General features: G+C 40.6%; 1 protein-coding gene across 6 annotated transcripts in view; it reads right to left on the bottom strand.

Annotated features, from left to right (window-relative positions):
- PIKFYVE (phosphoinositide kinase, FYVE-type zinc finger containing) overlaps nt 1-16,626 on the bottom strand; it is a 99,225-nt gene that overhangs the window by 18,331 nt on the left and 64,268 nt on the right. For all 6 annotated transcript variants that reach the window (XM_037912177.2, XM_037912180.2, XM_037912178.2 and 3 more), the window contains 9 exons: nt 11,977-12,148; nt 10,040-10,218; nt 9,339-9,452; nt 7,486-7,594; nt 7,219-7,373; nt 6,093-6,183; nt 4,444-4,504; nt 1,746-1,901; nt 376-496 (listed from right to left, as the gene is read on the bottom strand). In XM_037912177.2, the coding sequence (XP_037768105.1) occupies nt 376-496; nt 1,746-1,901; nt 4,444-4,504; nt 6,093-6,183; nt 7,219-7,373; nt 7,486-7,594; nt 9,339-9,452; nt 10,040-10,218; nt 11,977-12,148 (1,158 nt within the window). The remainder of the gene's footprint in view (nt 1-375; nt 497-1,745; nt 1,902-4,443; nt 4,505-6,092; nt 6,184-7,218; nt 7,374-7,485; nt 7,595-9,338; nt 9,453-10,039; nt 10,219-11,976; nt 12,149-16,626) is intronic.

Genomic DNA, 16,626 nt, shown 5'->3' with positions numbered 1-16,626 from the left:
TTGAACGCCTCAATTGGACTTGTAAAGGTACTGGCTTCTCCCATCACAAACATTTGTAGATGGCACGTTAGCCACAGGCTAGAGTAATTTAAAATTCCATTATGTACTATAGGTGGTGGTGGAGAGTAGAAAGATTAACGTGTTAGAGAAAACAGGGCTTGCTTTAGGCAAGTAATATACTGTTGGATGTTACAAACACACTTTTAATCCAGTGATGTTTGTGTGCAGGGAAAGCCAAGTTATGACTATTAGTTTCTCTGTTTAGCAAGAGCAGTTGCACAGCTTTCAGTTTCTGTAGCTAAGCCAGAACATCAGTTTGGTATTTAGCACACAACACAATTTTCATGTCCATTGGTAGCACCATATATTACTTACAAGGGGAATGGAATGGGATTATAGCTGTTTCCAGGCAACAGATTTGCCAAAATAGCTTTCATAGTAGATTTCTCCTTCACCTGGCTGTCTGTAGATCCCAACAAGTGTCCATCAAATACATCTAGAATGAGGATATGACTATTAATTGTGGATCATGAAGCATACACCAGAACAGTCAAACTTTACTTGGATTTCCATGTGGGCCGTAATCTTGGGAAATAAAAAATTCCTTGCTCTACCATACATTTCATTGGAGGATCTCAAAGAAATTCACATGGAAAAAAGTAAGTATCATTGCCATGTTACAAATTGAGGCTGTGAGGTTAAGGGCCAGATTCTTAAAAGGTAGACTGCCACTGAGTCCCTAAATGTAAAAATCTGGCCCTATAGTGACTTGCCTCAAGTTACAGTGAGTCTGAGCCAGAGCCATGAATAGAACCCAGATTGCCTAATTTCTAATCCAAAGGTCCTATCCCCTCAGCCATGCAGCTGAATATATGCACAGTCTCTTGCAGCTGATTATAGTACAGCTTGTGAAAGTTTGCACTGTAACTCTGCTCTTTTTTGTAGCCAACCTATTAAAATCTCCCTGGATCAAGACTCTCTCAGAGAAGCGGTTTGGTGGATGTCAGCTCACAATGCAGCAATATTGGTTCAGTTACATCAGCTGGATGGCCTTGTAGCACTGCACCCTTGGGACAGATGTGCATGTCTGAAATAAGTCAAAGATCAGTTCTTGACCTTGGATAAGAGTTCTCCAGGATACTCAGTCCCAGGAGAAAGGAGAGTGCCTCTTATTTCTCTTACAAGGATTCCTTTCTGGCCAAAACTAAGTGTTGAAGAACATGTATCTACTCTTCATTCAAAGAGGGAAGGGTCAGTGATATGGGGAAGAAAGCGTAGGGAGAAAGGAGGATACCGATGGCCTTCCCTACCGAGGAGAGCGGTTTACGGCCATTCTTCGTTAGAATGCACTAACAAACCAATAGCGCTTTTGCAGCTGCAGCAGAACCTTTAGCAACAAGCAACCTTGAGAGGAGCACATGTATTTTTGAGACACAGTTAGGTACCATTCAAACATTTGAAGAAGGTTGATGAGATGCCCTGGACCTGATGCAGGACACCATTACTATAAGTTTACACCATTTTAGTTCCCACCATTGTTGCAATACTCAAGCACTCTTCAAAATATTTAGTCCACTTTGGTGAGCTTTAGGCACTCAGTCTGCCAGGTGAAGTGTTTGGTTCTCAGCATCATCATTTAGAGAGGCAGTCATACTAATCTAGTAAACAGTAATCTCATATGCTAGCCACTACGTGGTGTGTCACACAACCAAAAGGAGAGGGAAATAAGTGTCATTGCATTGTACCTTCTGAGCTGCTGGTGGTGTCTGGTTCAGAGAGTGAATTGGCAAAGGAAGGCCCCCCTGTCAGCTGCTCTGACACAATTTCAGGTGGGGTAGGAAGCTGGAGATGGGTGGAGCTTGTGGAGCTCTGACTTGACAAGGTTGTCAAGAAACGGTCATCTGTTGAACATACAAAAAACAACAAGGACACAGGAAAGCATTTGAGATTACCAACCAAAACGAATATCCGCTTCCATCCCGGACCCTTCACTAAAAATCGACATTCACTTGGGTAACCATTTTTCCCCTCACATATATGATATGTAATATAACAGATCCTTCACTTGGAAAGTGGAGAAGCAGTGCATAATGAGAGCACAAATGCTCGAAGGGTTACAGGAAAGTTTCCAAAAGCTCTTAAGTTCCGGTTCTGAAAGAGACCTGGGGCTTGTGCTGTAGCGCCATGTAAGTATAGACATCAGCGTAGATGCTACCTAGGCCGACCGGAGAGATTCTCCTGTTGGTGTAACTAATCCACCTACCCGAGAGACAGTAGCTAGGTCAACAGAAGAAGACTTCTGTCAACTTAGTGCTGTCTAGATGGGCACTTAGGTTGGCTTAATTATACCACTCGGGGTGTAGATTTCTCACAGCCTTGAGCAATGTAGTTATGCCAATCAAATTTTCGAGTTTAGACCAGGACTCGAACTCCAGCTGCTTAGTCTCCTAATGAGACTTACTGCAAGTCAATAGGGTGCCTAAGCATCCAAGTCACTTTCAAAAACAGGACTTCAGTGCTTTTGAAAGTTTTATTCAGAGTGGTTCTAGTGAGAGCTTTTGGAAACTTTAAAAAGTGATGATCAAGTTAAACTTCTATAATATTGTAACTAATAAATCCTTATATTACAATTGAGAACATAAGAAATCCAGTTTCCTTTTCACCATTTATGCAGCAGATTCATTTACTGCATTCCATTCGCCTCTGACAATAGGTTAGCCCATGTCACTTTGTAGTTCTCACCCACAATGTTTGGGTTGCAGATACTGTAGAGGAACTTTAATGAATTTTTAAGAAACATTTCAATTCATTAGGCTTTAAAACATCAAAATCTAGAGCTCTCAATCTACTCCTCTTGATGGAGTTCCTGTAACTTTTGAAAGAAACTGAAAACATTGACGCTCCCATATTACTGAGATAATGCATGACTTGCCTTGAACAACTACTCAAAAGACTCCATGGGAAAATAGTTACAGTAGCTCACTCTCACTTTTCAGTAATCCTTACCCTTAAGATCCTTCTACTTTGCAAGAACATTTCTGCATTGGAAGTATTATATTCCTATTTGCAACGTATGAGACCCATAACTAGTGTGTCTTGAAATGAAAACGTAATATGTAATTTAGTATAAAAATCTGAACCAGGAGATGACTAAGGTTTTTGGCAATGGAAATCAGATGCAGCTTCTTCCCCTCAGACGTGATTATATTTAGGAGAGGCAGATTAAAACCAATCTTTGACAGGGACTAGCTGTTTTCCAGCATTCCATGCTACGTTCTAACCTAATGTACTGTTAACAGTAAGGATAAATAAAGTAATCAGCAAAATAATTAAGATGACATTTAAAATAGCCTCATTAGGGTTTAGAGTTAATAACCCATTAAAAAGAATAGGGCAGTTCTTTTAGAGCTATGGTTTCCAAGACTTAATGATCACCACATGAGTTTACATTAATTTCACATTTTGATGGTTCTTTGCAACCTTGAGGCTAGTGGCTTAAATCTCTTAAAATTGGAGTGTAAGAATTAGAACAATTATGTGCAAATACAATGAGGACAGTTACAAAGGCAATTTTTACACTAATAAGCTCTATAGTATTTCAATCCAATTTATGCTATAATCCTTCCTGTGTGGCAGAATTAAATTAAGGCAATAGTTCCATCATGCATGAATACTGTTCAGTCTTTCAGTATACACTGACCAACTGCACTACTGAGCTAATACCCTGAACTTCAGCAAAGCAGGGTTAACCCAGACTGGTACCAGATATACAAGACGAGACCAAAATAGATCTTAACCGTTTCAAGAAACTGCCCTATGGCAATCATCATGCTGGGGGAGTGGTTTGTGCCAAACAGCATCCTTATCTATTGATCACCCCAATTTGAAACAGAAATAGGTCATTTCACAGTAGGGAAACTTTTAGTGCAGCAGCAGGGTCCACATGGACACTTAGTGCATGGCAGACTAATGCGGGGTAGATTTGAACCCCAGCCTGCCACAAACTAAGCGTTCATTTAGACAAGCCCACAGTTTCAAACTAGTCTCTAGAGCTCAGTGACATGTTGAACCTTTGGGATTTTGCAGCCTTTAGGAGTTTTAAGATTAAAAACCTTAAAGGCCATTAATTCTTCCAGGAAAACTTGTACAAGAATGCTATGTGGACGTGAAAAAAATTCTGATTCTATACAAGATATATGCTGCCTCTCCATTCTCTCCTCCTTTGTTAGGGATATTTACATGGAAATGGTATCCATTATGTCCTAAATGAATACAGGAAAAGATATGTATATCTGTATCATAGGGTAGTGTAATAGTCTCAAAATGGAAAGTTTGAAAACAGACCAACACTGATGTATTTGCAGCTTTAATTATTTCAGATGAGACAGGGCTGAGGTGAGCAATTCTATTATGTCCTTACTAGAAAACATTATCTAAACAGACCTTTTTCTCCATTCTGTAGGGCTGGAGAAGCGTTGCGGGGAGAGGCATCCATTGCACTGATCTGTGAAAAGATGGACAGAACATGGATTGCTGAGGAAGCAGCCAGTAGTCCCATTCTCTTTTCAGCTATATCCCTTATGATGGGGCAATTACAAAATGAAGAAGCATCACATTTGCAAAAGCAGAGAGCCCTAGCATTTTCAGCTTCTGCAGCACCACCATATATGCCTGATGTGTGGCAGCATGTACAAGTCGTAAGATATGATTCTGCAAGTCTGCTCATGACTGTAAAAAGTAAGAGCTGCACTCTAAAAGAGACAGTAGGATTTAGATTACTGCCATCATGGCCCACCATTCTCTTCATTATCTCTCAAGTTAGAGCCCTGTGCTACGAGTTCTTTGAGTTTATTAATTACTATCTCCCATATCTCACTTAAGTGACATTTTCAGATTTATACCAAAGGAAATATGCCCATTACCTGTACTATTAAGTTTTAAGTGTAGTTTTTAAAAAAATCAAATGCATTTGCAAACTAAAAAAGGAGTTCATTCAAAGGTAAGCCTAGCTTTGGCCACAGAAAGGACAGATGTCTGCATGTAGAATGCTATAAGATTATGAGATTGCAATTTTAACAAAATATCTGTTAAAGTTACACTTGCAATGTTTTACAGTTCTGGTATTTAACATATCATTTTAACACACTTAAATTTCAGCTCTCTACAATACTCCCATTTCCCACCTCTTTATAATTTCACTTTCTTCTTTTTCATCTGGTACCTTGATTATGCTGTAGTTCCTTCTTGTACATGGACACTGGGTTTATTTTATATGCTAGTGAGTTTAATCACTAGACACAACGTATAACCCTTTGGAATACAATAATTCCTTTCAACACCTTCCCTATCTCCACTGGGTCCCTTTATATCAGAATTTTACCCAATATTTCCTACATTCTTGCAACATTTGCTTTACTTTCATTATATTTCATGATTTTTGTCTTCTCAAGTAAGATGAGAGCGAAAGATAAAACAATAAGGAGGTATACCATTAAACTTCATTAAACTCTTCTGAACTAAATCGCCAATTACATTGTGATACAAAAGCGAGTGCAGGGGTTCTCAAACTGGTGGTCGGGACTCCTCGGAGGTCATGAGGTATTACATGGGAGGTTGCAAGCTGTCAGCCTCCACCCCAAACCCTGCTTTGCCTCCAGTATTTATAATAGTGTTAAATATGTAAAAAACAAAAAGTGTTTTTAATTTATAAAGGGGGGGGGGGGTCGCACACAAAGGCTTGCTACGTGAAAGGGGTCACCAGTACAAGTTTGAGAATCACTGAGCTAGTGCATAAAAGGTCTCCCTCAACATCAGTCTTCATTTTAGATGGACATAACATTGATTGCTTACAAGCACTGAAGAACAACTGTAAGCTTTTGTATTTTTAAAGTTAACATTTTCTGCACTATAACTGTACAGAACGCCAGATCACATGCAACATTTTAGAACCCTTCAGAGGTTCAGTAGTTTCATGGTGCAGCAGCATCTGATTATAAAAGTGATTTTAACCTTTTTGAAAGATGGGAGAAGCTATTTTAGATTAGTTTGCTTCCAACCAGAATGGCGGTTTCAAAGTAACAGAATGAAATTACCTTGTTTTCTTCACCTTGTCTCAGTCTTCCGGGGCTCGGTGGTACTGAGGGGCGTTTTCTACCTTTCTCCTGCTGGAAGAGATCCTGTAATCTAAAAGAGAAGCAGAGTTATCTTTGGTCCATGACTAGACACCTAGGCACTATGGTAATACAAATAAATAATAATAGTATATTCAATTAGAACAATTACGTCAGGGCTAGTCTACGCTACCGTGCTACATCAGCACAGCTGCACCTGCTGTGCTGACGGGAGAGTGAATAATTTCTCTATTTCCACGAGAGGCAGAAGCTATGTTGGCGGGAGAGCGCCTGCTACCGACTTAGTGCTGGTGTCAATAGCACTTAAGTCGATGTAATTTGCGTCGCTCAGGGGGATGGCTTTTTCACACCCCTGAGCAATGTAAGTTACATTGACTTAAGCAATAGTGCAGACAAGCCCTCAGACAAGTGCTATCATTCCGGGGACAATCTCTAAAGATTGTCCATGCTGAGATTTAGTCAAATGTGTGTCTTTCATAATATTTTCTGGTCACATCTGGTACTTACTAAATGTTCTGTGTGACTAAATAAGGTTGCAATTAGCCATGAACAGATCATTCTTTTCCTCGCACCTCACAGTAGGAGCCGCAGTGTTGAAGTCAGAACAGTTTTCAAAGTCATGTATGGGCCACGTGAGATAGTTTAAATAATTGCAAGTGGAATAGAGAAATTATAAGTTGCCTGTGTTTAAAATGTTTCTCTTCATATTTGCTCAACTGTGAGATTACTTCAAAGTGTTGTGCAGAGGATCAATTGCCTTATATAGGCTCTCTCCTCATTTCTACCTTTATTTCAGCTGTGCCTGGTTTCCCATACAAATTGTGATTCTCCAGTAAGTCTGTGCAATTTCTACAACAGGGCTTGAAACAGATAATCTATAATGCCACTCACTGAAGTCTAGCCATTTACGAGTGGGTCTCTATAAATATAACTCCACTCATTACATTTTCACCTTCAAACACTCATGTGTAAATATGACTAGTCATTAGCAAGATATTGCAGTATCTTGTATGCAGTAGTAGCAACAAACTTGATAGGGAGAAAGTGCAGCAGGATCTCCTCCCTAGGTTGCTAGCATCTCTCTTACCTGTTATTCCAGGCTTGCAGCATCTCACAGAGGCTCTGTTTTTTAGCTATCAGAGACTCAAAGACCGACTGCAACTGCTGAGAGGTGTCCAATGAAGGTGAAAGCATCCTTGCTTGGATCTTCTCGATCCAGTTCCGGAACTCTACCTCTTCCATCTGCCAAAGAACAATAGAGATTTTTCCATACTCTGCCACCAGCAGTGTTACACTGGCACAGCAATGGTCCATTTTTGGCCTGCATTTCACTGGTGCAGAAGCAGCATGTTACCTCTTTTTGTGCGAAAAGGTCCTCCATCTTCTCTTCCCTTGTTTTGCTGAAAGTATCCGTTTTCAAAGAGGTGAGACGATCATCAACAGCAAGGTACACCTGTGATACCCTGTGGTAAGAGGAGAAAACATTACCGACACCATTCAGAGTCTCAGAGCCAAAATGTAGTCCAAAGTGGTCTTTAGTAGAACACACACTCAAATCTGATGCTAGAGTTTTGCAACCTATCTCTACCCTGTAACAGCTTGTCCCATTAAACTTCAATGGGACAACTTGAGTAAGTCTACTCTCATGAACAAGATACAAGACTGGTCCCTTAAAAGGAGCATTCTGTAGACTCTAAAAAGTTCGTGAAGAAAGCTTGCTGTTCTGCCCAGACGACTAAACTATGGCACACCCTTTTGAGGCGCACACAGCGTCATTCATTCACGATAGAGTACTTCATTGTGAAGAAAGCAGGGTTAATGTAACAAACAGCTAGAATACATTTACCGCCTTTGTCTACTAAGACTGACAATGCAAACTGAGCATTGTTGTACCTTCCTGGTCTAAGGATAACTTATGGTTCTGCACTACAATGTAGAAATCCAGAGCTAAGTAGACAAGAGCATCTCTTCTCACTGTTTCTTGAATATTTTAGCACTGAACAGAATAACCTGTTGGAATGATGACAAGTAGCAAATTGGTACTAAAAAAGAGATCAGCAGTATGGGAACCCTGCAATAGGAGCAGTAGTCAGAAGATTGTGATAAATTGCCACTTCTTCCACCCATCTTTTCCACCCTTTCCAAACAACCTAAAAGGCAACAAATCAAATTACATTCAATCCACTCCTGCCCAATTACAGTCCCCTAAAAATAAACACTAGGTGGCAATGAAAAATGTCTGAAATCAAACCAAATTCAATAAAACTGGTTCTGTTCAGGAAACAATTGAATATTTTCCTTTTAACATTTTATAAATTGAAACCACAAGTTGAGAGCCTCAGAAGGCCAGACAGTTCAAACCAATGCACTGAAGAACCTCGATAGAAGAACCTTTTTTTCTTTGGGTCACTTGTGTCTTTTCAAATTAAGCTTCCAAGTACAGCGTCTCCTCCCCAGTTTTTGAGCACTGGGGAGTGGCAGCAATATCACTCCTAGGTGGAGGATTTTCATTGTAGCAGCATGCTTCCAGGGTCAGCTTTCTGACAGCAAAATCCTTTCCAGTGATGATTTAGGAAAGTTCCGTAAGAACGTTTGGCCACTTGAGCTATCTACATAGAAGTCATGGCAATTTTTTTTTTTTTAAATTAAAAGAGACATGGGACCAAAACTCTTTAGTCTAGCCACATTAAAAAGTATAATTACACCAGGCATACGGGGAGGAGATACACCTACACAGCAGCTGGGAGGTACGATTTGCAGTTCACATAAATGTACAAGCTCTGCTTGAGCTAGTGCAGTAATAGCAGCTGTGTGGGAGTGGCGGCATGGACTGTACTCTGGCATCTAGCCCAAGTCACGACCCATGCCACTGGGGCCCCCTGCTATTTTGACTGTGCTAGCTCCAGCGTAGCTAGCAAACGCACGTCTACCCAAGCTGGGAACCGCACTTCCCAGCTGCACTGTAGACATACCCTTAGACAATAGGTGGAGAGGGTCAGAATTAATGTTGGTATAGGAACCATATTTCCTTACTCTTAAGCATTTCAATAAACTGTTTTGCTACAAGCTCTTACATCTGCAGTAGCTTAAAATATATTTAGCAGATATTTTCTTTAGTTTCTGCAGCAAGGACGGCTTCATGTCCTCCTTAAGTCATAAATAAGAAGAGGCAGCGAAGACAGGTGAAGAAAAAAAACAAGGACATACTTTTGAGAGAAATCCTTCAGATCCTGCAGAATAGTAACCTTTAACGGAGCTTGACGTTTGATGTAGATTTTGGGGTGTGGGACACATACCTCTAGCAGCCGGATTGGAGAATAACTAAGAGCAATAAAACATAACCTTGTGTGAAAATGAAAACACACACCACCCTGCTCCATTGCATCTCTCCCACCCTTTTGCTGCTGGTGATTCTCCTTCAGTTGGAGCATCAAGTATCAGAAAGAGCCCTGAAGGTTCTTGGCAGTGCCTGAAATACCTCAGCCTTCCAGGACACTATCCTGCACGTGCTGTTTAGCTACTATGTAAAATCAGTACACCAGCCATGTTATAAACCAGCGGGCTGAAGTTTGGTAGCACAGGATTGATCATTTTCCCCCGATGCAGCCTGCCTATGGACTGCTGGTTCCATCATGTTGAGTCCCCTATTCCTAAAACTACTGCCAACCCCCCTCTCTCCCAGCACTGCACAGAACAGCGTGACTAGATAGTGCCAGTTTCTAACCATGCTCTACTTCTAGAACAGAGGTACAAACTATAGTATAGAGCACTGTCCCTTTTCGACATGCTCAAGATTAATTAATTAATCTGGAGGACAGGAGTAATAGGGTTGTTCTTTCAGCTTGAACCAAGCACTTTAGGTGGCAATGCAGTCAGCGTTGGGGTGGAATCTGGAAGCGAAACCTTACCTGAAAGATGCCACCATCTGATTATATGAGAAATACTGGTGATAATCATGGTGTATGGAGTGACCGCAAGGCTCTGCATTGGCTCTTCGCGTGTACTGGTGCCCATAGAATCTCAATTCGAGGTATTTTGCAAATGACATGGACCAAGAATCATTGGAAAGTGGGACAACTGGTGTGACCTGAAATTTGAAAACAGATTTTAATTGGAATAGACCAATGACTTAGGCAGAAACAATGGAGTACATTTTCAGTAAAACCAGCCTAGTCCAAGCAGTGATGTAGTATTCAAGCAATTCAAAAGGTGTGACTACGAATCTGGAGGGGGGAGGGAGTTTGGTTATTAAATCAATATAAGAATACTAGCCCCAGAAAGGAGATGTTTCCCACCATAACAACAAGTTTGCTTATATTTGTAAAGTGATTTCCTTGTCTAGTGGCATCACTTGTATCGACTCTTAGTCAGCAACACTGACTTCACTGCACTGCGGTGCCTTAAAACATTTAATCGAGTGCCTGAGGACTGAGCAGTGAAGATTCCATTGAGTACTCCAATACTTTAGCATCTATATTTATAATACTGCTTGCAATTTTAGGTGTATTATTTTTATGGTCAATATTTCTACTGGTGTTGAACATAGTCACATTTAGAAACAGAGCATTAGGTGTACTTGTGGCACCTTAGAGACTAATTGCATCCGATGAAGTGAGCTGTAGCTCACGAAAGCTTATGCTCAAATAAATTGGTTAGTCTCTAAGGTGCCACAAGTACTCCTTTTCTTTTTGCGAATACAGACTAACACGGCTGTTACTCTGAAACCTAGCATTAGGTGTGTTAACAAGCAAGTAAGTTTTATTTATGGGATATTTTCTGCATGCAAGATTTGCATCTGCCATCAGCTATCACACTAATTTCCTCCAAATTCCTTTAAATCCATCATCATCCTCCAAATTCCTTTAATCCATCATCATCATCAGGGTATAAACCAGTATAGATAGCATGAAGTCATCAGAATTGCTACTGTACGTTGAATATTTTTCTATATAGTTTCTAGATGGCAAAATGGCTATTTTAGGTACTTTGTTTAAATGTACAGGAAATGAAGTTAATTTAGGGGGTCTTTAATAAAAGTCACTCAGACTGGTGATTATAAGTAGATTTCTAAAATTAAATAGAAGTTCGTTTGTTTTAACTCCAGGGGACATATAGCTAGTTTTCTTAAAAAAAGTATATGAAGATTACTGAAGTTACAAGAAAAAGCATATGTCCTTTATGTTATTTTACAAATTATTTCTGGCTTTTAAAAAAGGGATACAACATTCATCTAATATTGCAGTTATTTTATCTAGTATTTTAGTGCTGAACAAAGAAAATCTGTAGATAGTTTTGAAACAGTACAGCAGGTGCTGTTGGACTTGATCAAGACACACACTATGTACTGTATAATGGATAACAGCAAGAATACATTGTGGAGGAGATGGTTTTAGGTCAATTAATGGACCAGTACATCAGGAGGAGGAGTTTTGTCTCTCCCCACTTCAATATTCAACAAGTTTCATTATGATTGGGGGCCACAACCTCTACTGGCACACGTGGGAACAACTCTATTTAAATCCATGGAGCTCTTGCCTGCCGGTGCCTGAAATTAATTTGGTCCAGTGTGTGTCAGCACCTTTATCCAAAACTATTTATCCTTTCAAAAAAGATTTGACAGCCTTTTTCAAGCAGAAGCAGACATTTCCCCTGTAGTACAATATACTGGGAGCATTACACCCAACAGGCATCAGTGGGTTATGTAGAATTAGTCTTAGTTACAGATCATAAGCTGCAGCTCCAGAGAAAATACAGCTCTTTCTGAAAGACAGTGCCCTCTGCATGAAGACCTATCACACTATGGATTCTGCTACCATAGCATCAGAATATTCCTCTTAATCTTTACCTGTTTGCACAATCTACACCAGGAGTAGGTAAGGATTGTGTGCTGGTATCCAGGGACTGGGGAGTCCAGCTCCTTCAGTATGATCTGCACACAGCCTTGCCCGTGGACAAAGCGACGAACGTGGTGCACCATCGGTGTTTCACAAAACATGCTGGGGCATTGGTAGGAAGGCCTTAAAGAAAAGAAGTGGGGACATTCAGTTGTGAGGAAGTATGTGTTACATGTGACGATCTTGAAGGCGACTGTCAGTGGCCCTAGCATACCTTTCACTGTCATCACACTGCAGTAAATCCACCTTCCAAGATGTACAGAATGAACAAGCTTCCAAACCACTTCTAAATTATCTTAAACATTTTAAGTGTATTTACAGGGAGATCTGTTGCTGCAGGCCAAGATTTTCAAAAATACTGGTGCTTTAAGTTAAGCTCCCAAATCTATATTTAGGCACTCAAATGAGGACCAATATTTTCAGAAGTGCTGAGCTCCCATGTGGGGAAAAGAAACCAATTTAAGTGTTTGAATATAGATTTAGGAACCTAAGTCTATGCACCCAGTTTCTGAAAACTTTGGCCACACTGGTTATCAAGGATACTTAACAGAGAGCCTTACAAGGGTTAAACTTGCACTCAATATTTTCACACTGATTTTTATCCATTGCTAGCATCAGCTTTCCCCTGTGACTGGGGAACACCCGATACCCTGCATCAATCACTGTTTCAAGAGTAGCTAGTGTAGCACTTACAATTAAAAAAAGTGAACACACACACAGGTCTAAAAAAAAATCTAGATCAAATTTTAAGATTAAGATTTAAATTTAGCATTTGACACACATACAAGGCTGACAGCACTAGAGACTGATTACTTACTTATCCACAGAGTAGGTAAACCCTAGGCAGTGGCTGTGCAGCTCCTCAACTTCAAGGCTATGTCTACCCTGAAGAGCTGTCACTGGATTTAGGGACTAAGGACCCTCTTTGTCTAGAAATGGAAGTGGGCCTACCAACCAGCTTCACATAAGCTACAAAATGTTTATCAGATAGCAAACACTTGTTTTCAAATCAGGAGAGCATCAGGCCAGTAACCTAGAGAGGAAAGGCTCTAGGGCTAAAATTTCCAAACACAATTAAGTGACTTAGTAGCCCAAGTCGAATTTTAAAAAGCAACTTATGAAGTTCAGAGAAATTGACCACATATTCCTTTATCAAATCCCAGAACCATCTATCTACTTCAATTCTTCCTTCTGTTTAACATTCTGTCTTATGTTGATTTTATTTAATAGAATTACAAGCTTCTATCTTAGTTACCCATATGCATCTTTCAAATGCAGTTAGCGTCAACAGGAAAGTAAACTGCATTCTTTAGTGTGCCTATATAAGACAGATTCATACAGGTGACAAAATGAAGTAGAAGATTCCTTAAACATAGCTTCTTAACAGATTTCCTTATGAAAAGTAGAAGGGTTCTATCAGTAGCCAGTTTTACCAAAATGAAATCAAAACAGAACAAGTCCTGCCTATAATAATATATGTTTGTCATGTATTATGACCTACTAAAACTACATATAGACTTCATGTAGTATCAAATATTCCTAATTACACATAGATGAACAGAATTTGTTGGGGAATAATCAACACAGTTTTTCTAAAGGGAAATCATGCCTCACCGATCTACTAGAATTCTTTGGGGGGGGGGGGGTCAATAAGCATGTGGACTAGGGGGAATCCAGTGGATATAGTGTATTTAGATTTTCAGAAAGCCTTTGACAAGATCTCTCACCAAAGGCTCTTAAGCAAAGTAAGCAGTTATGGGATAAAAGGGAAGGTTCTCTCATGGATTGGTAACCAGTTAAAAGATAGGAAAAAGGGTAGGAATAAATTATCAGTTTTCAGAACAGAGAGAGGTAAATAGGTTTGTCCCCCATGGGTCTGTACTGGGACCAGTCCTTTTCAACATATTCATAAATGATCTGGAAAAAGGGCTAAATAGTAAGGTGGCAACATTTGCAGATGATCCAAAACTACCCAAGATAGTTAAGTCCCAGGCAGACTGCAAAGAGCTACAAAAGGATCTCTCAAAACTGGGTGACTGAGCAACAAAATGGCAGATGAAATTCAGTGCTGATAAATGCAAAGTAATGCACATTGGAAAACAATCCCAACTATACATATAAAATGATGGGGGTCTAAATTAGCTGTTACCACTCAAGAAAGAGCTTGGAGTCATTGTGGACAGTTTTCTGAAAACATCCACTCAATGTGCAGCGACAGTCAAAAAAGTAAAGAGAATGTTGGGAATCATTAAGAAGAGGATAGATAATAAGACAGAAAATATCATATTGCCTCTATATAAATCCATGGTACACCCACATCTTGAATACTGTGTGCAGATGTGGTCGCCCCATCTGAAAAAAAGATATATTGGACTTGGAAAAGGTTCAGAAAAGGGCAACAAAAATTATTAGGGGTATGGAACGGCTGCCGTATGAGGCGAGATTAATAAGACTGGGACTTCTCAGCTTGGAAAAGAGATGACTGGGGGGGGGGGGGGGGGGGGGTATGATAGTGGCCTATAAAAAAAATATGACTGGTGTGGAGAAAGTCAATAAGGAAGTGTTATTTACTCCTTCTCATAACACAAGAGCTAGGGGCCACCAAATGAAATTAATAGACAGCATGATTAAAACAAACCAAAGGAAGTATTTTTTCCACACAACGCACAGTCAATCTGTGGAACTCCTTGCCAGAGGATGTTGTGAAGGCAAAGACTATAACAGGGTTAAAAAAAAAAATGAACTAGATAAATTCATGGAGGATAGGTCCATCAATGGCTATTAGGCAGGAATGGTGTCCCCAGCCTCTGTTTGCCAAAAGCTGGGAATGGGCGATAGGATGGCTCACTTGATGATTACCTGTTCTGTTCATTCCCTCTGGGGCACCTTGCATTGGCCACTGTTGGAAGACAGGATACTGGGCTAGATGGACCTTTGGTCTGACCCAGTATAGCCGTTCTTATGTTCTTAAAGCATTAAGCTACTTAATATAGCTGAAGTATTGGTTGGACCACCAGCACAGCCTGTTTACCAAAAGTCAGTATATTCGAAAAGTTTGCATCGACTCTCTAAAGATATTTTTCTAAGATATCAGCATAAGACATGCTGATAATATTTAGGCAGTAGATTTTCCCAAGTATTGTACTTGTGGCACCTTGGAGACTAACGGATTTATTGGAGCGTGGGCTTTCGTGGGCTGCAGCCCACTTCGTTGGATACATGGAATGGAACATATAGTTAGATAGATACACACACACATGCGCGGATGGGTTGGGGGTTGCCGTGCAGACTGTGAGAGGCTAATTGGTTGGGATGAGCTGTTGTCAGCTGGAGAGAAAAACCCCAACTTTTGTGGTGATGGTCGAGATGGCCCATTTAGACAGTTGACAAGAAGGTCCTAGGGAAAAGAAGCCCTTGAGGAATTCCACCATGATTTCAACAATTTCCATCCCACCATCAACCTCAGCCTGGACCAATCCACACAAGCGGTCCATTTCCTGGACACTAGTGTGCTAATAAGCGATGGTCACATAAACACCACCCTATACCGGAAACCTACTGACCGCTAATATACGTACTTGCCTCCAGCTTCCATCCAGGACACACCACACGATCCATTGTCTACAGCCAAGCTCTAAGATACACCCGCATTTGCTCCAATCCCTCAGACAGAGACAAACACCTAAAAGATCTTTATCAAGCATTCTTAAAACTACAATACCCACCTGCTGAAGTGAAAAAACAAATTGATAGAGCCAGAAGAGTACCCAGAAGTCACCTACTACAGGACAGGCCTAACAAAGAAAATAACAGAACACCACTAGCTGTCACCTTCAGCCCCCAACTAAAACCTCTCCAGCACATCAAAGATTTACAACCTATCCTGAAAAATGATCCCTCACTCTCACAGACATTGGGAGACAGACCAGTCCTCGCTTACAGACAGCCTCCGAACCTGAAGCAAATACTCACTAGCAACCACACACCACACAACAAAAACACTAACCCAGGAACCTATCCTTGCAACAAAGCCCGATGCCAACTCTGTCCACATATTTATTCAAGTGACACCATCATAGGACCTAATCACATTAGCCATGCCATCAGGGGCTCGTTCACCTGCACATCTACCAGTGTGATATATGCCATCATGTGCCAGCAATGCCCCTCTCCTACTTGAAGTCTTTAAACCACGATTTGAGGACTTCAATAGCTCAGACATAGGTGAGAGGTTTTTTGCAGGAGTGGGTGGGTGAAATTCTGTGGCCTGCGTTGTGCAGGAGGTCAGACTAGATGATCATAACGGTCCCTTCTGACCTTAGTATCTATGAAGCTATGAAACTGGATCACTATTCCTTAGGAATTTGCTCCTGCTGCAGATCTCACCTGAAGTTCCATAGCAAATGTTGTAAAATTAGATTAAAGATTATGACCAACACAATTAGCTGCTTTGTAGAGGAGAGAGCTATTTGCAGTAAAGTACTACCTAGAGATCCCAATCTGGACCCCATTGTGGCAAGCTCTGTACAAACATAGGGTAAAGAGATAGATGTCTGAGGCAGGGACTGTAATAAGCAACAGGTGATTAAACAAATGGGTAG

This window comes from Chelonia mydas, chromosome 11 (genome assembly GCF_015237465.2).
Source record: "Chelonia mydas isolate rCheMyd1 chromosome 11, rCheMyd1.pri.v2, whole genome shotgun sequence".
Taxonomy (NCBI): Eukaryota; Metazoa; Chordata; order Testudines; family Cheloniidae; genus Chelonia; species Chelonia mydas.
The sequence above is the reverse complement of the archived record's forward strand: the minus strand, read 5'-3'. Positions and strand labels throughout refer to the sequence as shown.